Source organism: Ovis canadensis, chromosome 2 (genome assembly GCF_042477335.2).
Source record: "Ovis canadensis isolate MfBH-ARS-UI-01 breed Bighorn chromosome 2, ARS-UI_OviCan_v2, whole genome shotgun sequence".
Lineage (NCBI taxonomy): Eukaryota > Metazoa > Chordata > Mammalia > Artiodactyla > Bovidae > Ovis > Ovis canadensis.
In genome coordinates this window covers 122,591,676-122,617,775 of record NC_091246.1, presented here as the reverse complement: position 1 = coordinate 122,617,775, position 26,100 = coordinate 122,591,676, and the positions used below count along the sequence as shown (strand labels likewise).

Sequence of the window (26,100 nt, the reverse complement as noted above, 5' to 3'; positions counted from 1 at the left end):
ATGTAAAAATGGTTTAATGGATTGCAGATTGGTTTGACTCACCTCTTCAGTGATAACATTGGATTAAATTTTTAGGATTTATAAGATAAGTGAAAGTTGCTCAGTTGTGTCTGACTCTTTGTGACCCCATGGACTATGCAGTCCATGGAATTCTCTAGGCCTTTCCCTTTTCCAGGGGATCTTCCCAACCAGGGATCATCACCCACATTGCAGGTGGATTCTTTAGTAGCTGAGCCACAAGTGAAACTTGGTTCAAGAAATCCTTGTGAACATTTTTAAGCTGATTTTGATACAGAGTTCTTTATACAGATCAAAATTATGTAAAATGATACCCTTTTAATGGAAGACAGATGTTTTTCCTCCCTGGTCACATTTATTACCCTTTCAAAGCACCAACTGTCATTTAAGGTAGCTATTTTTATTACCATTGTCGTTTTCTCCCAGAGAGAAATTCTGGCTTTTCAAATGTATATTTAAATACAGGCAATTGCTCCATTTGGTTCCTCAAAGAAATTGATTCTGAGGAGTCCCTGTGTAGTTCTGTAACATGAATAGGACTAAGAACCAGAAAAAAACGCATAGAGGATGTTGGGCATTATTTAAAATTTGTCTCTTAAGTTGGCATTAATTAGAGAAATGATATTTTCTTTTTTTCTACTCTTTTTCCTTTACTTTTGTCCAGGAATGTCCTCCAAGGAAATCTATGGTAACTTTAAACTTCAGAATGTTCTATTCCTTTTATTTATTTTTATTAATTATCTTATGTGGTTCAGGCACTGTTGTGATTCAGAATTTATTGCTACTTTATTGGAATGTTTCTGGAACCTGTGGGTAATTTATCAATGCAGATGAGTTCTGTGTGTTGTAAAGAGTTATATTTTAGAAAGTTACAAATGAATATGATTAGAGACTATCATATGTTACCCACACTCTCAAAGACTCTTTTTCATTTTACATGCTAACAGATGCCCAAACCAAAATAGAATTAATAAATGCATGTTTCTAGTTTCTAATTAAGCCACATGGAAGGTTATCATGCTTTCATTCTGGTATCAAAGTTTTGCTGCTTTTGCCTTGTATCTTTATTTTTTGCATGGCTTGCAGAAATTATTTGACTTAATAGCAGTACTGAAACATAGGATGTGCTTTCTCCCCTCTTCCCACTCAGTATGTTCTGTTTGTTTTTCTACAGATGATTCTTTTATTAGGCCAGTAACTTTTTGGATTGTTGGGGATTTTGATAGCCCTTCTGGAAGGCAATTGTTGTATGATGCTATTAAACATCAGGCAAGTATCTACTACTTCAGTCTGTATCTTTGTTTGAGGCTGCAGTATCTTCATGAGCATCAGTGTGCTGATAATATTCTGTTTGTCCAAAGGAACAGACTAGATGGTGTGGTCAGTTCAGAGTTGTATTTGAGAGCAATCCTGGAAGGATGCTGTACGTATAATGCATTCTTAACTCAAATTGATAAAGCTTGTGTGGTGGTAAAGTGCGAGAACAGGGAGGGAGTAATTGAGGTGATACATAGGTTCAGAAGACAAGCATAAATTAATAGGATGTACATTGTCACTGTGTGACCACCACCCAGGTACAGAAATAGTTACCTGAAAGTATGGCCCTGCCTGTGCCCTCGCCACTGTCCCTCTCCTGTCCTCCTCACAGCCTAGGTTTACCTGTTACTTAGGTTGTTTAAATAGACTCTTACAATATTAATATGTGTGTGTTTGCATTTGATTTCTTTGCTCAACATTTTTGAGATTTATTCATGGCTTTACAAGTGGTGGTAATTAGTTCCTTTTCACTGTGCATTGGCTGTACCAGAGTTTTGTTTGTTTAGTCTGTTGGGTGGACAGTTGGTTTGTCTCTAGTTTGGGGCTAGAAGAATGCTGCGGTGAATACTCATGTATGTGTTTTTAGATACACATCAGTATGAATGATACACCTGAGTATGAATTTCTGTTGCTATGGCCCTTTTTTGTTTTTTGGGGGTCCTAGATATCTTCTTCCACATGAATTTTGACTTTTTACCTGAGGAGAGATGAATTTTTGCTAGAAATCTGCAAAGGCCATGTGACTGAAGGGTTTGTGCAGAGCCCTTCAGGAGGGTTGTGACTTGTGGTAGTAAAGATGGGTGTAGTTGGGATTCACATGCCCAAGTGAGGCATAACATGCATAAGAAGAATGCAAAGTGTGTTGGGGAAATACAGGACTCTGACAATCTGCAGTGTATACCGTATTTACAGAGATGGCAAGAAATGAATTGGAAAGGTAGGTTGGGGGCCAATTCATATAAGGGTTTGAATGCCTACTTACAGCATTTTAATTTTATTTGGTATGCAGAGGAGAATGACCGAAGACTTAAGTGTTATTTGCTACTTATGGAATGTGACTGATGTTAATGCTGCTTTTTAAGTTCAAGACATCTACCATATAACTCTTATTTCCCATTTTGTAAATAGAAATCCAGTAACAATGTTAGAGTAAGCATGATCAATAATCCTAGTGAAGATATAAGTTACGAGAAAACTCAGATCTCCAGAGCAATCTGGGCTGCTCTCCAAACCCAGACCTCCAACTCTGCTAAGAACTTCATCACAAAAATGGCCAAGGAGGAGACTGCAGCAGCCCTGGCTGCAGGAACTGACATCAGGGAGTTCTCTGTTGGGGTAAGTCTGTGTATTGCATGAGGCTGCCTTGTTCTCTTATTTAGAAGTTCATTCCTATGGGCTGATTTGTCCTGTTCCTGTTGATGTCAGGATTTGTGATTGTAGTTCTGAGCTCAGAGAATATTTTTTAAGTTGGAAGAGCCTTTCCAGTAAATAACAATTCTGTGATTTTCCCTTTACTTCACTTTAAACTTACTAGGTTTCATGATGTGTATACATGAGTTTATGTATGCTTTTAAGCACAAAGCCATTGGTTTTGTAAGTTTTTAAAAGGTAGATAGTGTTTGACTTGTTTGTAAAGCAAAGACAAATATTTGTTTCTAGAGATTTAAGCTACTTAATGAGTTAGAGGCTTATGTGTTCTTGATATATTTCCAGTATAAGTCCAAATTAATTAATTTATATACTACATACTTTTCATTGTTGTGTAATTTTAAAATTTTTTATAAAATGATGAATGTATTTGATGTTTCAGTTAGAAAAAAGGTTCTCTCTTGAAATTAACAAGATTTAAAATGCATGATAAAGTTACCATGAATTATAGTTTGCCAATTGAACTATCACATAAAGGACCAGAAAAAGGAAATAAGCAATTACTTGTTAAGTGAGAGGTTGGGAAAAAATGGGAGGAAATGTGGAAAATGGAGACATCGTAATATTAATTATTAAAATTAGTCATAACTTTCCTCTAGAGCATTTTATGATTTATTCATGTGATTATTAATTTCTGTGGCTTTCTTAATAACAATTACTTTTCCTTAATAACAATTACTTTCCTAGGGCATGGATTTCAGTCTTTTTAAAGAGGTCTTTGAGTCTTCCAAAATGGATTTCATTTTGTCTCATGCCGTGTACTGCAGGGATGTTCTAAAGCTGAAGAAAGGACAGAGGGCAGTGATCAGCAATGGAAGGGTGAGGATTTTGTCCTGAGACAAGGTTGCCTTCAAATTAGATTAGTGAACAGTCTTGGCAGCTTTCTTCTCTGAAGCTAGTAAACTCTTCAACAGAGCCACTTTTTCCAAAGGTGATTAGGGCTTATGCAGTGCTGATGATCATTACTGCCCCCTTGTTTCAAAGGAAGTTTGCTCATTTGGACACAAGTGTCCTTACATGAAACCTTCCTGTTTAGTTTTGCCCTGCGATTGTGTAAGGTGGTGAGAGTGTGGTTGCTCTCAGAACATAAATTCCTAAGACCTTTGATACATAAAGTGTTTGTCCTATGTGGGGATTAAGTTTATGGTTTGTGCAGTTTATGTGAACTTAATTGGTTTACGCTTAGAATACTTCATAAATATCTGCAGACGTGGAAATGAGGCTAGACAGATATGCTAAACTTGAAACTCTTAGCACTCAGGGTAGAATCTCTGGTATCTGCCACTGTATTTCTATTTTGGCTTTTTTTAATTCAGTGAGAACTAATGAAAATGATATTGCTGTTTTATTCCAGAGTTTGCTTACTGTAAAAATAGTGTAAAATATTCAAATCTACACTGTTGAGTGTGGAGGAATTGATAAAGGGATAGCCATATGAGTTGATTTGGCTTTTATTTTCACTTTTTTCATTGATTTAACTTAGGCATAAACATGTTTTGGGTCTGTAAAGTGATTTGGTTTGTAAGGTGGCCTGAGGACAACCAAGGGCTTCTCTGCAGCCTGCTGATTCCAGCACTGACTACCCTGCTCTCTTTCACAGATCATTGGGCCACTGGAGGACAGTGAATTCTTTAATCAAGACGATTTCCACCTCCTGGAAAATATCATCGTAAAAACTTCAGGACAGAAAATCAAATCTCACATTCAACAGCTTCGGGTAGAAGAAGATGTGTAAGTTTTGCCATAGAAGTTAATCAGTTCAAGTCATAGGGGCTATGTTAATTGGACCTTCCTCATGCTTTAAAAAAAAAAAAAAAGTTAAATATTTATTCCAAGATGTTTTATCTCTAGCTTTAAAATATAATAATTGTCTTCATTTCAGGTTTACTTATTTTTGCTTCCATTGAAATGAGTTAGTTTTGCAGCAAGCTGTTTAAAGAACTGAATTCTCTCCATTTTGATTTTTTAAAAGTTTTTGATTGTGGAAAATTTCAAACATATGCAAAAGTAGAGGGGTGATTTTATTTCTTTGAAATACTTATGGAAAGACATACTTTTCCTCATTATCTCTATAATTACCCTTCAGTTTTATTTTCAGGAAAAAAAGGCAAATTAAGTGTTTCTTTTTCTTTATTTACTATTTATTGAATAGTGAGTTTTTTGTTATGTAGTCCAAAGGTGATGATGATGAGTTGATTATTATTGGTTCTTTATTGTTATTTTAATCCTTTTCAGTGTTATTACTAGCTTATGTATTTTAATAAGTTATTTCTCAAAGGAAGAAAAGTAATTATTTGACTGGTCTATGTACCTGCTGTGTAACTGAAGCTCATATTCATATTCACATGGTTTTTGGCATTAAATATCAAATGGATGTGTAATTGGAGGATGTATGTGTATGTGTAATGTTGATGAACCGTGATACCTTTTTCCACAGAGGCTATACCGTTTTACTTTCCCATCAGTAATGCATAAGGGTTCTGGTTTCTCCACGTCCTCATCAATGTTTGTTATTTTTAAATTTTTTTATAATACCCATTCTAAATGGGTGTGGTATCTCCTTGTGGTCTGTCATACTCCCCTAACAATTAGTGATCTTGAACATCTTTTCGTGTGCTTAATAGACCCTTTGTCTATCTGGGAAAAATCTGTCCAAATCCTTTGCTCATTTTTAATTATTTATTCTGTTGATGAGTTGTAGGAATTTGTTCATATTCTGGATATCAGTCCTGTATAGCTGTGTGATATGCGGGTGTTTGTTCCCCACTCCATGGATTGACTTTTCACACTCCTAATAGTGTTCTTTGATGCATAGTTTGAGGATATAGAATTTTAAAGTCTTTCTGTTTTTTCTTTCCTTCATCTATTTCATCACAGCATGATGTTGCAGAGTTCAAGATGCATGTCTTAGTGTTGACTTTGATAGCTACCAAAGCAGCCTCTTTGCCAAGTTTTATGTGATATGAGAAGGAATCTTTTTTCATCTCAGCCAAACTGGGGTCACAGATAAAGAGGTTTTGTTCTTCCTCATTTGGTGCTCCTTGTTTTAGCCTATGAAACGCCTCCTGGATACAGGCCAGGAGCTAACCTGTGACTTGAGGCCACTGTGTCACAGGCATGGGCTTGATGTGCTCCTTGGACCACTCCCTCTCTGTCTCCGGAGCCTGTTGCGAGCCCCTTGGAGTCCCCTGGACTGTGTAATTGCCAGACTCTGCACAAAAGGCTTGTCTTTAAGCAGCCAGAGAGGGACTGGGTGGGTGCTGGGTGGATATAGACAAGTAAGGTAGCTTTGGGCTTCCTTGGCAGCTCAGTTGGTAAAGAATCTGCCTGCAATACAGGAGACCCCTGGTTCCATTCCTGGGTTGCAAGATCTGCTGGAGAAGGGATAGGCTACCCGTTCCCATATTCTTGGGCTTTCCTTGTGGCTCAGCTGGTAAAGAATCCGCCTGCGATGTGGGAAACCTGGGTTCGATCCCTGGGTTGGGAAGATCACCTGGAGAAGGGAAAGGGTACCCACTCCAGTATTCTTGTTTAGAGAATTCCATGGACTGTATAGTCCATGGGTTGACAAAGAGTTGGACACAACTGAGCAACTTTCTCTTTCCCTTTCACTTGCAGGGTAGTTATGGGGGTGCCAAAAGATTGATACTAAAACTTTTAGGGTTTTCAGAGTGACCTTGCTTGCCTAGGGTTTTCCTTAGTGCCAGAACTGCTCCACCTTGGAGTGGCCCCTTGTGACAGCCACAGCTTTCATGCCCGACCCAGACCTGCAGCTAAGAGGCCATCCTCAGCTCCCTAAACCTCAGTTGTGACCTCTTTGATCAGGGAGCTCATCCCAGGCCACGTTAGTGTCCCTTGACATATTTTGTGACAGTGTTGACACATCACAGGAAACAGATGACCTGTTTTATTTTGTTTTCAGAGTTAGTATTGAGAAGTACCAGGGGATATAATTTGATATAGTTGTTTGGTTCAGTGAGAGAATGGATGGGCTTGATTCTAGTTCAAATATATCCACAAATATATTCAAATATATTTTAACATTCTTAGAATTCAATCCTTGGTTCAGCAGACTAGAGCATTCTTTTTCAGTCTCATGATTTAGTACAAAATCTTCCTTGGTTAGAGATCAAGTTAGGAGGGGTGGGGAACGCGGAAATGCTTTCCTAAGTTGTTTACTGTAATGTTGATTGTAATAGTGTAATAGATAATGATGTATTCATAAATATAATACTATTCAGTTATTGAAAATATTGATGTACCCCAACAAAATAATGTTTGTAATATATGATTAAATGAAAAATCAGGTTACCAAATAATTTAGTACCACTTTTGTGTGTGTGTGTATATATATATATATTTTATAATATAGAAGAATTATGAACTGAAATGTTTTCAACACTTATTTCTTAAATATGCTATTATTGTGTGTATCTCCATTTTCTCCTTATGTATTTTTTTCTGAATGATTTTTGGTAAATTGTGACTCTAATGATCATAAAAAGTAATAAAGTTATTTAGAAGAGGGTGAGGGAGACACAGATGACACTGGCAGCCTGCTCTGGGCCGGGCTCTGAGCTCGGTGCTTTATTTGTATGTTTAGCCTGTGCTGGTTTTACAAGAGCCACTTGTAGTTGTTACCTCCAGTTCACATACGGAAAAATCAGCACTTACTGCCGGGCTATAAAGCTAATCAGTGGCACAGATCTGTAGTTTTTTTTCTCATGCTTATTGGTACAAAGTTTATTTCGTCAAACCATGTCGTTGGCAGTCAGTACGTAGGTTGATTGTAACAGCTGGAAAACCTTCAGTCAGAGAGATGCTAAATTTTCACCAACCAATCTTTCAGGGCCAGTGACTTGGTAATGAAGGTGGACGCTCTCCTGTCGGCGCAACCAAAAGGAGATGCAAGAATCGAATACCAGTTTTTCGAAGACAGACACAGGTATAGAATCAGTGTTGAATGTGTGCATAGTTTTGTTTTCCTCAGCTGCTTTATTCTGCCATTTAAAGTGTATTTGTAAGTGTGATATGTGGCTTTCATATATGTTTATACTCATACATAGAACTCATAACGGAGCTCAGTTGCATAAAAGTTGACATTTATTTCTAAATCAGTTTAGTTCTGAATACACCCTTTGAGAAAACAGAGCATTTAATAAAGCAGATCAGCTTAATTGTATGATATTAAAGAATGAACAGTTGTTAGACCACTTGTCTCTTCACCATTTTTTGAAACCTGTCTTGTTTTCAATAAAATAAAAATAAGTGTAGCATTATAAGGAAGTCTTTTGTCATCTTTTTGTCTCTTGTTTTCCAGTTTTTTATTTTGAAAAGTTTCAAACTTGGAGAATAGTTGAAAGACTATTACATTGAACACCTGAATATCTTCAACCTAGATTCACCAATTATTGACACTGTGCCACATTTATCCATGTGTGTGTGGATGTATGGTATATATTTGCATACAAACGTAATGTGCATTCACATTTTTGGCAACCATTTGAAAGTATGTTGTTCAGTTCAGTCACTCAGTCGTGTCCGACTCTTGTGACCCCATGGACAGCAGCATGCTAGGCCTCCCTGTCCATCACCAATTCCTGGAGTTCACCAAAACTCATGTCCGTTGAGTCAGTGATGCCATCCAACCATCCTCTGTCGTCCCCTTTCCTCCTGCCTTCAATCTTTCCCAGCATCAGGGTCTTTCCAAATGAATCAGCTCAATGCATCATGTGGCCAAAGTATTGGAGTTTCAGCTTCAACATCAGTCCTTCCAATGATCACTCAGGAATGATCTCCCTTAGGATGGACTGGTTGGATCTCCTTGCAGCCCAAGGGACTCTCAAGAGTCTTCTCCAACACCACAGTTCAAAAGCATCAGTTCTTAAGTGCTCAGCTTTCTTTATAGTCCAACTCGTGAGAGTCTCACATACATGACTACTGGAAAAACCATATCTTTGACTAGACAGACCTTTGTTGGCAAAGTAATGTCTCTGCTTTTTAATAGGCTGTCTAACAACTTTCCTTCCAAGGAGTAAGCATCTTTTAATTTCATAGCAGCAGTCGCCATCTGCAGTGATTTTGGAGCCCCCAAAAATAAAGTCTGACACCGTTTCCACTGTTTCCCCATCTATTTGCCATGAAATGATGGGACCGGATGCCGTGATCTTCGTTTTCTGAATGTTGAGCTTTAAGCCAACTTTTTCACTCTCTTCTTTCACTTTCATCAGGAGGCTCTTTAGTTTTTCTTCACTTTCTGCGATAAGGGTGGTGTCATCTGCATGTCTGAGGTTATTGATATTTCTCCCGGCAATCTTGATTCCAGCTTGTGCTTGTAAACATTGTTATATATCATGCGTAAATTCTCTGGCATCTGTCTCCTGAGTACTGGCAGTATCTCCAGCAATTTAAATCGCTGGCATACCTCAGCAATTTAACCTTGATAAAGCAATGTCAGGTAATGTCAGTCCATTTTCTGACTTCTCCGAAGCCCAGTAATGGCCTTTCACAACTGTCTGTTGTTTTTTCCCGGCTCACATGTCGCAGTCAGTGGCTGTGTCTCTGTGGTCTCTTCTAAGGTCGAACAGTTTGAGGGTTTTTGTTTATTTGTTTTTGCCACTCTTTTATAACATTGACTCTGAGGAGTCCAGGCCAGTTGTCTTGTGGAATGTCCCACAATCTGGGTTGTTTTCTCATGACTAGATTTAAGGTTGAATTGTCTTTAGGAAGAACTCCTACAGTTGATGTATGCAGCACTTACTTTACCAGTCAAGTGTATATCTTTTTGCACATCAGAATCACCACAGAGGCTTTAGCTGCAGAAGCCTGCATGCTACTCTTCTATGATTTTGATTTAATTAGTTTAGAGTAGATTGGACTTTGGTTAATTGACCTGTGCTTTCTCACAGTCAGTCCTTGAGGGGATAAAATTTGAACAGGCTATTTGCCGTAAAAATATTTGTTTAATTATGACTCTCATGTCTATGAGTGGCATTAATTCTCAAGAAATTTCCAACTGTGATACAGACTGATTGTGAGACGTTCTTTATAGCTTGAAAGCCATCTAAAAGTCTAGCAATAAGGAGTAGCTTAAGTAAACTACAGCAGGTTCACTTGGCACATTGAAGATTATTTCTTTTTCAGGATATTAATGTATAACAACATGGAAAAATCTTTATAATAATTACAATTTCTGGGGGAAGGAATGAAGTCATTATAAGGTTGCTGATATCTTGTAGGTGCATCTGATCTTTATATGGGCATATAAGGAGGACTGTATAGAAACATGTCATACAGTGGTTGAGTTGGGATGGTGAGATTTTATGATTATTTCCTGTTTCTCTCTTTTGCAAATTTCTTGTAATATTCTTATATTTCTTTTACTATTTAAAAACATCAATTTCTTCCTTCCTTACAGCCTTCTTGCCAAGAAATAAAAATTGGCGTAATGTTCCTTAACTGTTAAAAACAAGCATCAGAAACTTTTAGAGGGTTTTGCAAACTTTGAGGTAAACAGAATCACATAGTTGACCACCATGTAACCTTATTGTTTGAGATCTAAAGTTTTTTGGAAAATGCTAAGAGATTTGATTAGTTGTATTGGATGTATTGTCTTCCTGCCCCCACACCTCCAGATTAATGTTTTATCTTGTTGATCTCTGTAGTGCAATTAAACTGAAACCCAAGGAAGGGGAGACGTACTTTGATGTTGTGGCTGTCATTGACCCTGTCACCAGAGAAGCACAGAGACTTGCCCCATTGCTTTTGGTAGGTACAGCTGCAGAGGCAGTGCCCGTGTTTTGTCCTAATGATAGGTAAGTGTGATTTTGATTGTGCGCTAGAGCTGTGATTTCTAGGGATTTACCCCGTGCAGAATTTATAGGATTTATTATCTTTGTGTTTTTTCTTGAGATACACATTTCTGAAGAGAAAATGTAAACATTTTGTCTTGAGTATCAGTCACTTTGTAGGAAAAATTTTTGTTTTGTCATCTGATTTCTTCTTTTAGGTTTTAACTCAGCTGATCAACATGAATCTAAGAGTATTCATGAACTGCCAATCTAAACTTTCCGACATGCCGTTAAAAAGGTAAAGCCAACTGGCTAAGAAATCAACCCTTGGAAAAAATTGCACTCAGTCTGAAAGCTAAAAATTGAATGTAAAAGATCAAAGGGGTTTATGTATGGACATCATGTTTAGAAAAAAAATCACTTACTGAAGTTTTGCTAAATTTCTAAGAACTAATCAAGAGTTTGAAGAACTTAGTATGAGTGCGGAAGCTAGGGGCACAAGCTTTTCCCCTCCCCACAAAATGCAGGAAGGAATGACCTCCCCCGCAACCCCACCTCCCCTGCTCTCCGTGCATCTTCAACAACCACAGGACATATAGTTAGGGCAAGAGATGGTTTTGGAAACACTTTCTTACTGTGGAAGGAAGGTCTTCCAAATCTAGTTTGTCTTAAGTCACTTGTTTACCTGTGTAGATGTGTATAAGCTCAAAGGTTGAGGTTGCATTAAAAAAACAGTTTAACATCTTTTCTTTTCCATTTCAGCTTTTACCGTTATGTCTTGGAACCAGAGATTTCTTTTACTTCAGACGGTAGTTTTACTAAGGGGCCAATAGCAAAATTTTTGGATATGCCACAGTCTCCTCTGTTCACTCTGAACTTGAACACACCTGAGAGTTGGATGGTAGAGTCTGTCAGAACACCATATGACCTTGATAATATTTATTTAGAAGAGGTAAGAGTATCATTGCTTCCCAGTATTTAATCCCACATAACCCTGTTGAAGATGTTCTTACGGTAGTCTCTGATAATCTCCCTACAGTCTAGGGGTGCTTCTGAAACAGTAGTGTTCAAGTAACAGCCTCGTTGAGATCGATGTCACATACCATAAAATTCCCCCTTTTAAAGTATACAGCTCAGTAATTTTAGTATATGCACAGAGTTGTGCAGCCATCACCACTATCTAACTTCAGAAAATTTTCAACACCCGTAAAACTAACTCCATTCAGTTCAGTTTCAGTTCAGTTGCTCAATCGTGTCCAACTCGGCAACCCCATGGACAGCAGCACGCCAGACCTCCCTGTCCATCACCAACTCTCGGAGTTTACTCAAACTCATGTCCATTGAGTCAGTGATGCGATCCAACCATCTCATCCTCTGACGTCCCCTTTTCCCCCCACCTTCAATCTTTCCTAGCACCAGGGCCTTTAATGAGTCAGTTCTTCACATCAGGTGGCCAAAGTATTGGAGTTTCAGCTTCAGCATCAGTCCTTCCAATGAATATTCAGGACTGATTTCCTTTAGGATGGACTGGTTGGATCTCCTTGCAGTCCAAGGGACTCTCAAGAGTCTTCTCCAACACCACAGTTCAAAAACATCAATTCTTCGGCGCTCAGCTTTCTTTGTAGTCCAACTCTCACATCCATACATGACCACAGGAAAAACCGTAGCCTTGACTAGACTAACTCCATACTCATGAGTAATCACCCCCAGTTCCCCTTGCCCTCTGACAACCACGAATCTATTTTCTGTCACTTTTTTGTGACTGGCTTCTTTCACTTAAATTATTTTCAAGGTTCATTCATATTTTGGCATTTATTAGTACTTTATTCATTTTTATTGCCAGATAGTATTCCATTGTATGGATATTCTATGTTTTATTTAGTATTTATTATATCCACTGTGTGGCTGTATCACTTATAGACATTTGGGTTGTTTCTGCTTTTAGACCATTATGCATAATGCTGCTATGAGCATTTGTACATAAGTTTTTATAGATATGCTTTTCTTTCTCTTGAATATATACATAGGAGTGGGATTGCTGGATCAGATGGTAATTTTATGTTTAACTTTTCAAGGGATTGCCAAACTGCTTTCCAGAGTGATTTGCCCTAATAACAAATGACATTGAGCATTTTTTCATGTGTGTGTATTGGCCATTTGTGTATCTCCTTTGGAGAAATGTTTATTCAAATCCTTTAAAAATTGACTCATCTTTTAATTGTTGAATTGTAAGAGTTCTTTTTATATTCTGGATACAAGTCCCTTATCACATATGTGCCTCACATATGTTTTCTCCCATTTTATATGTTGTCTTTTCACTTTTTTGATGGTGTCCTTTGAAGCATATAAGTTTCTAATCTTCATAAACTCTAATTTTCCTATTTTTTCTTTTATCACTTATGCTTCTGGAGTTATATCTAAGAAACCATTGTTTAGTCCCAGATCACAAGGGTTTACGCCAGTGTTTACTTTTGAACTTTCGCGATTTAAAACTCTTACATTTTTGGAAACTCTCTATTTCCTTGATACATTTGGAGTTACTTCTTTGTATATGGTGCCAGTAGCGTTCCAGCTTTGTTCTTTGTATGTGGCTATGCAGTTGTCCAAGCGCTCTTTGTTTTAAAAACCTGTTCTTTCCACATTAAGTGGTCTTTGTGCCCTTGTCAGAAATCAGTTAACCCTCACGTGAAGGTTTAATTCTGGGCTGTCGGTTCGAGTCCATTGATCTACGGGTCTGTCCTTGGGCTAGACCACGTTGTCTTGTGTGCTGAAGCTTTGTAGTAAGTTTTCAAACTAGGAAGTGTGAATTTTCCAGTTTTTTTTTTTTTCAATGTAGTTAATGGCTATTGTGGGTTCTTTGCATTTTGAAATCAGCTTATTAATATCTTCAGAAAAAGCTGCTGTGATTTTAATAAGAATTTCATTAGATCACTAAGTCAGTTTAGAGAGTATTGCCTTCTTAACAGTATTAAGTGTTCTGAACCATGAATATGGGATCTCTTTCTGATTATATAGGTCTTTAATTTCTTTCAACAATGTTTTGTAGTTCTTAGTATACAAGCCTATATAAGACCATATCATCTGCAAATAGAGTTTTACTTCTTTCTTTCCAATGTGATGCCTTTTATATAATTTTCTTAATGCATTGGAAAAATTTTAAATTACTGATTCAATCTCTTGCTGTAGGTCTGTTTAGATTTTGTTTTGTCTTGAGTCAGTTTTCAAAGTTTGTGTATCTTAGGAGTGTATCCATTCTATCTAGGTTATCTAATTTGTTGGCATACAGTTTTTCATAGAATTTTTTAAAATTTAAATTTTCTAAAATTTAAATTTACTTGATTTCAATAAGTTGGCTCTTCTCTTTTTCTCTTGGTCAGTCTAGCTAAAAGTTTGGCCATTTGTTGATATTTGTGAAAAACAAGCCTTTGGTTTCATTGCCTTTCTTTTTCTTTTCTTTCTCTGTAACTGTATTTGGAGTCCCTAAGGTAATTAGTCCTTTTCCCCTAACCCATTTTCAAAGATAGTTCAATTTCATTTCACTTATGTCTCTTACCAGCCCTCACTCTATACCTAGCTTAGAGTGTATTAACAAAGGAACTGAAAGATGGTCTTTACCTCCAGGGGTCGTATAGTGCCTCAGAGCGTCCTTCCTTTTTAAAACATTTGTCATTGTGTCTGCCCGTAATATCTCCTATCACGGTTTAACCCTGTTTTCTGGTTCTGGCTTCTTGGGAATTAGGAGACTGAAAACTTGAGCAGAGTTACCAAAGGACTTTGCAGAATTCTTTTCGTGAGGTTGAATAACTAGTTTCTTAAAGAAGAATCTCTGTGCTCACTTCAGCGGCACATGCACTAAAACTGGAAGAAGAATCCTTTAGGTACTAAGCTGACTGAAGCAGAAAGAGAGAACGTGTGTGTGTGTGTGTGTGTGTGTGTGTGTGTGTACACATAGGTACACACTTGCCCTTTCCCAATCCTATCCACCATATTTTTAACAAATAAAGAATACAGTTTTTGCCCTTGAGGAACTAACTTTTCTTGAAGAAATTATAGAATGGCCACAAAAAAGCATTAAGGAACATTGCACAGAAGTATAGAATCAAATGCAAAGCAGATTTCTTCCATATTTCCCAGAGTTTTTGCTGCTCTTTTTGAGGCTTCCTCCAGTTTCTCTGCATTCCATTGAAAATACAGAGCCTGAGACTTCTGAGCATGTGGGGGTTTCCCTCTTACCTCTTAATATTATACTTTTGGAATTTAGTATTGCAGTAACATGTTAAGCTCCAAATAGTTCCATTATTAGCATTAGATAAGGCTATAAAACCAAGCCTGAACTAGCCTGGAATAGAAACTCTTTAATTATTAGTTTGGTGCAAGCATAATTATGATTTTGGGCCACGAATTTTAAATCATTATAACAAGGCTCAAACACATCTTTATTAATCAGAATAAGAACATTACAATTAACATGCTTTTGCCAATGAGAAATAAATTTGTTTAATCTTGTAGCATAAAAATTCATGATTTGAGGTTTGATGAACTCATGGAAAGCATTTTCTGCCTCCTGTTCATTGTGGAAACGTTTTCCATGCATAAAGTTGTCAATATGTTTGTAGAAGTGGTAGTCAGTTGGCAAGAGATCTAGTGAATTTGATAGATGAGGCAAAACCTTATAACCCAATTTGTTCAACTTTTGAAACATTGTTGGGTGTTGTTGTGAAGAAGAATTAGGCCCTTTCTGTTGACCAGTGCTGGATGCAGACATTGTAGTTTTCAGTGTTCAGTTCAGTTCAGTTGCTCAGTCGTGTCTGACTCTTTGCGACCCCATGAACTGCAGCACACCTCCCTGTCCATCACCAACTGCTAGAGTTTACCCAAACTCATGTCCATTGAGTCTGTGATGCCATCCAGTGATATCATCCTCTGTCGTCCCCTTCTCCTCCCACCCTCAATCTTTCCCAGCATCAGGGTCTTTTCAAATGAGGCAGCTTTTCACATCAGGTGGCCAAAGTATTGGAGTTTCAGCTTCAAAATCAGTCCTTCCAATGAACAGCCAGGACTGATCTCCTTTCAGATAGAATGGTTGGATCTCCTTGCAGTCCAAGGGACTCTCAAGAGTCTTCTCCAACACCACAGTTCAAAGCATTAATTCTTTGGCACTCAGCTTTCTTTATGGTCCAACGCTCACATCCATACATGGCTATTGGAGAAACCATAGCCTTGACTAGATGGAACTTTGTTGGCAAAGTAATGTCTCTGCTTTTTAATATGCTGTCTAGGTTGATCATAAGTTTCCTTCCAAGGAGTAAGCATCTTTTAATTTCATGGCTGCAGTCACCATCTGCAGTGATTTTGGAGCCTAAAAAATAAAGTCAGCCACCGTTTCCACTGTTACCCCATCTGTTTGCCATGAAGAGATGGGACCAGATGCCATGATCTTAGTTTTCTGAATGTTAATCTTTAAGCCAACTTTTTCACTCTCCTCTTTCACTTTCATCAAGAGGCTTTTTAGCTCCTCTTCACTTTCTGCCATGAGGGTGGTGTCATCTGCATATCTGAGGTTATTGATATTTCTCCTGGCAATCTTGATTCCAGCTTGTGCTTCTTCCAGCCCAGCGTTTCTCATGATGTACTCTGCATAGAAGTTAAATGAGCAGGGTGACAATGTGCAGCCTTGCCGTACTCCTTTTCCTGTTTGGAACCAGTCTATTGTTCCATGTCCAGTTTTAACTGTTGTTTCTTGACCAGAATACAGGTTTCTCAAGAGGCAGATCAGGTGGTCTGGTATTCCCATCTTTTTCAGAATTTTCCACAGTTTATTGTGATCCACACAGTCAAAGGCTTTGGCATAGTCAATAAGCAGAAATAGATATTTTTCTGGAACTCTCTTGCTTTTTCAATGATCCAGTGGATGTTGGCAATTTGATCTCCGGTTCCGCTGCCTTTTCTAAACCAGCTTAAACATCTGGAAGTTCACAGTTCATGTATTGCTGAAGCCTGGCTTGGAGAATTTTGAGCATTACTTTTACTAGCATGTGAGATGAGTGCAATTGTGCAGTAGTTTGATCATTCTTTGGCATTGCCTTTCTTTGGGATTGGAATGAAAACTGACCTTTTCCAGTCCTGTGGCCACTGCTGAGTTTTCCAAATTTGCTGGCATATTGAGTGCAGCACTTTCACAGCATCGTCTTTCAGGATTTGAAATAGCTCAACTGGAATTCCATCACCTCCACTAACTTTGTTTGTAATGATGCTTCCTAAGGCCCACTTGACTTCACATTCCAGATGTCTGGCTCTAGGTCAGTGATCACACCATCATGATTATCTGGGTCATGAAGATCTCTTTTGTACAGTTCTTCTGTGTATTCTTGCCACCTCTTCTTAATATCTTCTGCTTCTGTTAGGTCCCTACCATTTCTGTCCTTTATCAAGCCCATCTTTGCATGAAATGTTCCCTTGGTGTCTAATTTTCTTGAAGAGATCTCCAGTTTTCCTATTCTATTGTTTTCCTCTATTTCTTTGCATTGATCACTGAGGAAGGCTTTCTTATCTGTCCTTGCTGTTCTTTGGAACTCTGCATTCAAATGGGTATATCTTTCCTTTTCTCTTTTGCTTTTTGCTTCTCTTCTTTTCTCAGCTATTTGTAAGGCCTCCTCAGACAGCCATTTTGCTTTTCTGCATTTCTTTTTCTCGAGATGGTCTTGATTCCTGTCTCCTGTACAGTGTCATGAACCTTTGTCCATAGTTCATCAGGCACTCTCTTAAATCTAGTCCCTTAAATCTATTTCTCACTTCCACCGTGTAAAGGAATTTGATTTAGGTCATACCTGAATGGTCTAGTGGTTTCCCCCACTTTTTTCAGTTTAAGTCTGAATTTGGCAATAAGAAGTTCATGATCTGAGCCACAGTCAGTTCCTGGTCTTGTTTTTGCTGACTGTATAGAGCTTCTCCATCTTTGGCTGCAAAGAATATAATCAATCTGATTTCAGTGTTGACCATCTCGTGATGTCCATGTGTAGAGTCTTCTCTTGTGTTGTTGGAAGAAGGTGTTTGCTATGACCAGTGCGTTCTCTTGGCAAAAGCCTATTAGCCTTTTTCCGGCTTCATTCTTTACTCCAAGGCCAAATTTGCCCCTTACTCCAGGTGTTTCTTGACTTCCTACTTTTGCATTCCAGTCCCCTATAATGAAAAGGACATCTTTTTTGGGTATTAGTTCTAAAAGGTCTCGCAGGTCTTCATAGACATGTTCAGCTTTTTCAGTGTTACTGGTCAGGGCATAGACTTGGATTACTGTGATATTGAATGGTTTGGCTTGGAAACAAACAGAGATCATTCTGTCGTTTTTGAGGTTGCATGCATTTCGAACTCTTTTGTTGACCATGATGGCTACTCCATTTCTTCTGAGGGATTCCTGCCTGCAGTAGTAGATATAATGGTCATTTGAGTTAAATTCACCGATTCTAGTCCATTTTAATGCACTGATTCCTAGAATGTCAACGTTCACTCTTGCCATCTCCTGTTTGACCACCTCCAGTTTGCCTTGATTCATGGGACCTAACATTCCAGGTTCCTCTGCAATATTGCTCTTTACAGCATCAGACCTTGCTTCTGTCACCAGTCACATCCACACCAGTTTTCAGTGTATCTCATTGACTTGCTGTACATACTTGTCAGATGCATTGTTTTTGCCATGGTTTAGGGAGCTGTAGTGGATCAGCCCAGTAGCAGACCACCCGACAGTAATCAGGACCTTTTCCGGTGCAAGTTTGGCTTTGGGAAGTACTCTGGCGCTTCTTCTCGGTCCAGTCACTGAGCTAGTCATCGCCAGCTGTCATATACAATCCACTTTTCGTTGCATGCCACAATCCAATTGATAAACGGTTTGTTGTTGTTGTTGTGTAGAGTGAGAGAAGATGACGCTTCAAGACGATGTTTTTTGATCTGCAGTCAGGAGGTACCCACTTACTAATAAGCTTTTTCATCTTTCCAATTTTCTTCAAACGCCGAATAACTGTGGAATAGTCGGCGTTGAGTTCTGTGACACTTCTCATTGTCTGTAAGAGGATCAGCTTCTGTGGTGGCCCTCAGTTGGTTGTTGTCAACTTCCAGTGGCTGGCCACTAGGCTCCTCGTCTTCAAGTCTCTTGTCTCCTTCGTAAAACTTCTTGAACCACCACTGAACTGTACGTTCTTTAGCTGTTCCTGGGCCAAATGCGTTGTTGATGTTGTGAGTTGTCTCCACTGCTTTACAACCCATTTTGAACTCAAATAAGAAAATTGCTTGAATTTGCGTTTTGTCTGACATCATTTCCCTAATCTAAAATAAATATAAACAGGAAGTAATAAGTCATTACCAAAAAAATGAGGTGAGCAATATGCATTAAAATAATGTATAATATAACCACATTTATTTAGAATATATTCTAATATCAAGCAACAGTGCAAAATTGCAATTACTTTTGTGCCAACCTAATAGCTAAAGCCAAGCTGCCCTAAGATTTTGTAATTACACCATATTTTCTGCAAGGAATTAGCAATAATTTAGGCAGTTAGTTTTATGCCACTATGGAACCATTAAATATATCTGTGGTATTTGCATTTAGAACATCAGTATTTTCAGCTATCTTCTAAAGGCCAAGATGAATTTGCATTTTTGTCAGATGTTTTTCTGATGTTTTGCCTTGTTTCTTTTTCTCATGCAAATTACTTATCTTCTCCATTATTTGCTCTTAAATATATTCATTCTTTCAGAAATTTTATTTTATGTGATTTTTTTTCCCAATACTACCTTCCTAGATTAACATCTTATCCTCTCCTCTGAACTTTTGGAATAACCTCCTTACTGTTTTTCTGTGTCCTTTTTCCTGCCTCTCCTTCCAACCCACCTAAGTTTTTAAAATTGTGTATGCTTGTTAACTACCAGCGCAATCAAGATACCAGAGCATTTCCATATCTCCAAAAAATTCTTTCATGCCCCTTTGCAGGTAATGCCCTCCTTCCCCCCAGCCCAGGCCACAGGCGGCAGCTGATCTTCTTTTTGTCACTATAGTTTTACCTTTTCATGAATTTTTTATGAATATGATTATATGATATGTAGCCCTTTATGTCTGATTGCGTTCACTTTGCATAGTGATTTGAGATTCATCTGGTTGTTGCAGGTATCACTAGATCGTTTCTTTTTATTGCTGAAAGTCTTCAGGTGGTGATTTAATTTTAATATTGCAGGTGGACAGCATCGTGGCTGCTGAGTATGAGCTGGAGTACCTGTTACTAGAAGGTCACTGCTATGACATCACCACTGGCCAGCCCCCCCGGGGACTGCAGTTTACATTAGGAACTTCAACCAAGCCAGTCATTGTGGATACCATTGTTATGGCTAATCTGGTAAATAACAGTACATCAGGTGGTGATACTGAGTCACATTAATTTGGGCCCTACAGTTTATGATGGAGCAATTAGCATTCTGAACATGAGTGAGATTAAAGTTCATGATGGACTGAATTTGGTCAGTTTAAAAATCATCAGTTTAGTTAAACTTGTAGATTGGAATTACATGGCATCTTAAAAGAAAACAGGCTAGAATGTTTTGCTCTAACAAGGTTGGCTCCTGAAAATGTGTTGCTTATGAGCCAATAGCCTTTTTCTTTTTTAAAATTTTTTGGAAGTTTGAAGTATATTCATACATTACATACTGCTTCTTCACTGAAGTACAGCTAAAGGACAGGCTTCTTGGCTTGACAGACCTGTATTTTGCTAGTGTTTCTAATATGTGGGTTTTAAGAATTGCATTGGTTTAAGTATCTTATTTAAAATAAAGTTGACTGACATTTCAAAAAAGAAAGAGCTGTCCCTCAGAAACAGCATTTTGATGTTTCCATGAGAACTAAAATTTGTCTTGTCTTCTGGTCCTAGGGCTATTTTCAGTTAAAAGCCAACCCAGGAGCTTGGATTCTCAGACTAAGAAAGGGACGTTCTGAAGATATTTACAGAATCTACAGGTAGGATTAAATGATACAGGTGCATTTTTTCAGAACATTCTGCAGTATGAATCAGCTTGAATTGAATAGTATACACTGGCAGTTAGGCAATTAGAATTTACTTTGTAATTGTATGTGCTTTTCCAGAAAATGCAATGTGGAAGAATTGTTGGTGTATAATTGAACAGTAAGCAGTATAAATACTAACAATATCTGTAATCAAGTCTGGCCTCAGTCATTCTTTTGTGCTAACTGTCCCAGCACCAAATCATTCTGTCAGCTGTGATGAAAACCATAGGCAGATGAGAAAGTGAGTCATTTTTAGGAAGGAGAAAAGAAATGAAGAAGAATTCAGACTTTTCAACCCAGGGTAGTATATTTCTGTACCCTGAGTGGGTTGCAGATTGACCAGACATATGTAGGCTTTGGTCTTAGAACCTTGGTGCGAGTACTTGTCTTTCTAGGTCTGAGAAAGTATGGAAGTACTCCCAGCATGTTTTGTCAATAGCCTGCTTTTTTGCTTTAAGGTTTGCTACAAGTGACTGTTAGTTGATACTGCCTTCTAAAAAGGTGTGGTCTAAATTCTGTTTAACACAATTCGAATTAGTCTTAAGCTGTGTGAGAAGACTTCATGCCAGTTCATTTTGGGAATGATTTCTATTAGTTATTTGAAAACACATCATGTTGGTCCTCATCCTAGCTTAATAGAATCTTATCTGACACACATGAAAGCAATGTGAATTTCTGCATATTTCTTACCAAGAAAATAGAAGATTTTTGTATTATAATTATATCTTCATTGTACATAGTAGGGTTTTCTCCAGTAAATGTTTTCCCCAAATATGGTTTTAAAGAATTTTAGTACTGTCATTAAGAGCTTATCTGTTGTCTTTCTAAACCCTGTCCCATCTGTATGCCCTTTTCCAAGCCACTCTTCCCTCTAGGGTGTGTGGGCTTCTTCTCCACCTAGCAGTTGAGGGCTCTCTTCCTTCTGTGCTTCCTGGGCTCTGGAATGTTCCGTGCACCCTATCAGAATCTCACCTTTGCCCATGAACTCTGCTCTCTGTTGGATGACAATGAATTCAGTGAATTCATATTTTATCATGGCTTTATATAATTAGCATCTTAAAAATTGGTGACTGGAAATTTTAGACATTATTGTTGATTAGGAAGGAAATACTCTCTTAAATTTTCTTCTCTGCTCTGTCTGCTTGCAAACAGAGATTGTTTTAGTTCTTCCTCCAGAGTATGGATGCTAGATTGAGTACATAGCCTGGACTTGGCTGTGCTTCCAGGAAGGACAGAGTCGCAGCCTTTATAAAACTCTGAAGTAGAGCTATGTCTCGCCATGCGTGAAGCAATGCGTGCATGCGCACTCAGTCATGGCCGACTCTTGGTGACCCAGTGGACTGTTGCCTGCCAGGCCCCTGTGTCCATGGAGTTTCCTAGGCAAGAATATTGGAGTGGGTTGCCATCATACTCTTGCCAGCACTGGGAGCCTCTCAGTGTATGGAAGGTCATTCAGTAAAGGGCTCCAGAAGGAAATTTGGGCTGTGACCAGTTGGCATGTTCAACATGTAAGGGTAGAGATTTTGACAAGCGCCTCTGTGTTGCTTGAAGGGGTTTTCTGCAGGTTGTGAGGAAATAATTTGTTCAGAAAAAACTCCTTTATGATGAAAGATGGTGGAAAAATATAGCAGGTTGATGTAAGTCCATTTACTGCAACTTGAGAATTATGATTTGTGATATCTGCCTTCCTTTCTTCTTTTCTAAGTCATGACGGTACAGATTCTCCACCCGATGCTGATGAAGTTGTTGTTGTCCTCAACAACTTCAAGAGCAAAATTATTAAAGTGAAGGTGAGTTTGGTATATTAAGGCAGCCATTCTATTATAGTTGATAAAAGCAGCAGTAACTTGGTCTTTAGTAGTTGTTATATAAAAATATGTATCTTTAAACCAGCCCCAAACTATATGAGGTGATGGGATGTGTTAACTCCAGAAAAAGTGGTGTTATTATGGTGAAAAAGTTAGTTGCACAGTTGTGTCCTACTCTTTGTGATTCCATGGACTGTAGCCTGTCCCACTCCTCTGTCCATGGAATTTTCCAGGCGAGAGTACCATAATTGGTTGCCATTTCCTCCAAGGGATCTTCCCGACCCTGGGATTGAACCCGAGTCTCCAGCATTGCAGGCAGCTTTTTACCAACTGAGCCACTAAGGAAGCCCGATCATTTCACAGTATAGACCTGTACCAGGCCATCATGTCCTGCACTTTAAATTTACGCAGTTTTACTTATCAGTTATATCTCAGTAAAGCTGAAGAGAAAGGAAAGAAACCCACGTAAGACTAATTCACCTTTGGGATTTTACTGTAGCCTTATGGCAGTGCGGCTTGAAATGCAAAGTATATTTTGTAAATACAAATTTGTGGCTTTCTTCAGCTGAGAGGTTGCGCCTTTTGGGTTATCTCATTGAGCAGTGCAAGTCTCATTTTGCATGAAATGTTTTCATAGATACTGCTTTGTTTGTACAATCACAGTTCACATTATGTTTTGAAAACTGGGAAGAATGCCAATGAGAATTTCAGCAACAATAATAAATGGTGGTAGCCTTATTTAATTTCTTCTCACTTTTGCTTTCTGTTCTTAGAACTTTGAAATTCCTAGAACATTATATTCAGATAAAAGATATTATGAGACAGTCATTATACTCTAAAATCTAAAGCAGGCCACACATGGTTAAGCAGAAAAATGATCCCTATGTTCTCGAGAAGTTTTAAGCCCTCTTTGTACTAGTCAGTCCGAAAACAAGGCTGTCGCGTGAGATGACTCCTTCCTGGCAGCTGAAGCGTGTGCACACTGTACTCTTTGCCTAGAACGAGAGTTAGCTTGGGGAATGCATTTCTGTTTTCACTTAAACTGTAAGGTTCTCTGCCCATTTTCAAACTAGAGACAGTTATTATCTAGTTACAGGAGGTTGCTATCTCCTCATTAAGATTTTAATGTGGTATGATGAGCATAGTTCTGTTGAATGTGTCTGGACTCATTCAGCAGAATTCAGCATTCACATTCTGTTGAATGTGTCTGGACTCAGAGTATGTTATATCTGCTCACAGGAGAATTCACTGTTTAGTGTGGTCAGTATTCAGTGAGCATCCCGTGAAGATGAGTTCAGTGCCTCCTCAACCCAGTAGGGAGAGTGAGATTCATCACATGTGACTGATTGCAGGTTCAGAAGAAGGCAGACATGGTGAATGAGGACTTGCTGAGCGATGGGACTAATGAGAATGCCTCTGGATTTTGGGACTCCTTCAAATGGTAAACTGGCATCAGAAAGAAGTGATGTTTTTGAGGGAAAACTGAGATATAAATGCCATCCCTCCCTTCTTTTGAATATAGTAATCCTGTCTGGGCTTTTCAGATTCTGCTCTTTGCATCCACTTGTGTGCAGAGTAGATGAGTGTTCCCCACTGAGCTACTGAAAGAGCTTAGTGTCCCCGCATAGTGGAGTTCCTTCTGTGCCTGACTTCCGAACTCCTGTTGGACTTTTCCTGCTCTTTGGAGAGTTGAGTGGTAATTGCTCAGTTAACTTTCCATTGTTTGTTTTGCATTCTAGTGGACTAGTCCAGTCTTCTCTTGAAGCTCCACAAGGCCCTCTGGGCAGCCTCCCTCTCTGTCCTGGTGGGAAGCACCATCTCCTTCCCCTCCCCTTAAAGGGCAACATGTCTGTACCAGCATTTCAAGTATTCTTGTTTTTACCTTCTTTATTATAGGGGCTTTACAGGAGGACAGAAGACCGAGGAAGTGAAACAAGACAAAGATGACATCATTAATATTTTCTCCGTTGCATCTGGTCATCTCTATGAAAGATTTCTTCGGTTAGTCGTGTTTGGTTATTTCAGTATACATGCATGAATTTATCATGTTGTTCTTTAGGGAGTACACGTTTTATGGGATTCTGCCCATTATACTTCTTTGTATTTGAGGCACTCTGAGGATTGTGTATAGATGATTATATATACTTAACCTTTGTTTCGATTTGGCCAACCTCATGAAATGGACTATATAATATATAGTAAATGAATCTGTATAGCTCTTATAAGGTTATAAACCTTTAAAACTACTGTGTGCACATGATGAAGAATGGCTTTTCATTGTCCACCAAGGATTGCCTGAGGATAGAGAATAGAGGTGGAATAGGGCCATGGGCCTGCCTTCTGATGACTTGTAAGATTTTAGAGCCAGGAGGGATCTTAGTTGTGTTTTATAGACAGGCTGAGACTTGGAGGGTCGCGGCTGAGGTCAAATAGCCAGAGTCGAGGGAGGCACAGGCTTGGCTGGTGAATGCAGCAGTCACCAGGGGGAAAGCCCTCAGGGGCGCCTTGCAGTCAGTGGTCAGGAGGGCTTGGCTATGAATGCGCACCTTTGCCTGACAGTGGCTTTCCTAATGCCAAGGTCCTTTTTTACTTTTAATTTTCCACTACAAATCCAGTATAGCAAATAATCAAGATATCATGTTACTCATGTTCAGCTGTCATATTCCCAAGAAATAACAGCTGACCTCGAATTGCAATGTCAGATGTTAACAACCGCTGAATTTAATTAAGTTCCTTGACTCAAAAGTTGTTTGTTTTCCAAGTAGGGAATCCTGAAGCTCTGATCATTTGCCATCCCCTTCCCTCTGCCTACTCTCCGCCCTGGCTGGGCTCCCCGATGTAGGCTGGGAGAGGCAGTGCTATTACACAGAGCTGCTGAGGCTTCACCGACTTTGTTTTTAGAGTGATGTAGGCATTAAACACAACCTCAGTGATTCATTTGTACCATAATTAATGTGTCAGTTCATAAAGGAGTTTATTTTAAGGTGTAACGTAATTAGAACACATGCCTTTATCAGTCTGGTATATTTTTATAGGTAATAAGTGCTTCTTCTTTCTCATCCAGTGATGACTCTGTAGAATGAATGAGTGCAGGTTTCCCTTTTCCACTATTCAGGGTCTCTCTTTGCCTAACTGAGCCATTAGTTAGCTCTGCCATAAAGAACACTGAGTCTACTGATTGACTTGACTTGATTTTGTTGAGATTAAAAAGATTTGAATGATTGTTATTATTGTTTGCTTTTGTTTGACAGCATAATGATGCTGTCAGTACTGAAGAATACCAAGACTCCTGTGAAATTCTGGTTCTTGAAGAATTATTTGTCCCCCACGTTTAAGGTTTGTTCCTTAGGCTTTGAAAAGGAAAACATTCTTATTAAGGAGATATATACAGTGCAATATACTGTTTACTACTTCTACTTTATCTGTGTATTTAAAAATGTTTTCCTTTTATTAGGTTACTGTAATTCACCTGCATAATTATATGTTGATTATTCTTTTTCCTGTCTGTTTTGGGGGGAATAGTTGTTATAAAACCGAACACAGAATTATGACTTGGTTGAAGCTTGTATAACATAAGAGGAGAATCTGTTTCTTCTGTTTTGATGAAGTAACATTTCTCAAGCATGAATGTCCTCATTTAATGAGAAAGCACATTACTGGTTCCAGTGAGAAGGATGGTTTGTTCTGTTTTGAA

General features: G+C 38.5%; 1 protein-coding gene across 3 annotated transcripts in view; it reads left to right on the top strand.

Moving 5' to 3' along the window:
* Positions 1-26,100, top strand: part of UGGT1 (UDP-glucose glycoprotein glucosyltransferase 1) — a 116,326-nt gene that overhangs the window by 74,171 nt on the left and 16,055 nt on the right. Inside the window, exons 21-35 of one of the 3 annotated variants that reach the window (XM_069574237.1) lie at positions 683-706; positions 1,193-1,287; positions 2,464-2,670; positions 3,451-3,582; positions 4,364-4,494; positions 7,613-7,708; positions 10,428-10,530; positions 10,772-10,851; positions 11,316-11,505; positions 19,778-19,936; positions 20,465-20,550; positions 22,304-22,388; positions 23,759-23,847; positions 24,303-24,407; positions 25,658-25,742. In XM_069574237.1, the coding sequence (XP_069430338.1) occupies positions 683-706; positions 1,193-1,287; positions 2,464-2,670; positions 3,451-3,582; positions 4,364-4,494; positions 7,613-7,708; positions 10,428-10,530; positions 10,772-10,851; positions 11,316-11,505; positions 19,778-19,936; positions 20,465-20,550; positions 22,304-22,388; positions 23,759-23,847; positions 24,303-24,407; positions 25,658-25,742 (1,667 nt within the window). The remainder of the gene's footprint in view (positions 1-682; positions 707-1,192; positions 1,288-2,463; positions 2,671-3,450; positions 3,583-4,363; positions 4,495-7,612; positions 7,709-10,427; positions 10,531-10,771; positions 10,852-11,315; positions 11,506-19,777; positions 19,937-20,464; positions 20,551-22,303; positions 22,389-23,758; positions 23,848-24,302; positions 24,408-25,657; positions 25,743-26,100) is intronic. The other 2 variants (XR_011253965.1, XM_069574238.1) reach the window with 2 other exon arrangements.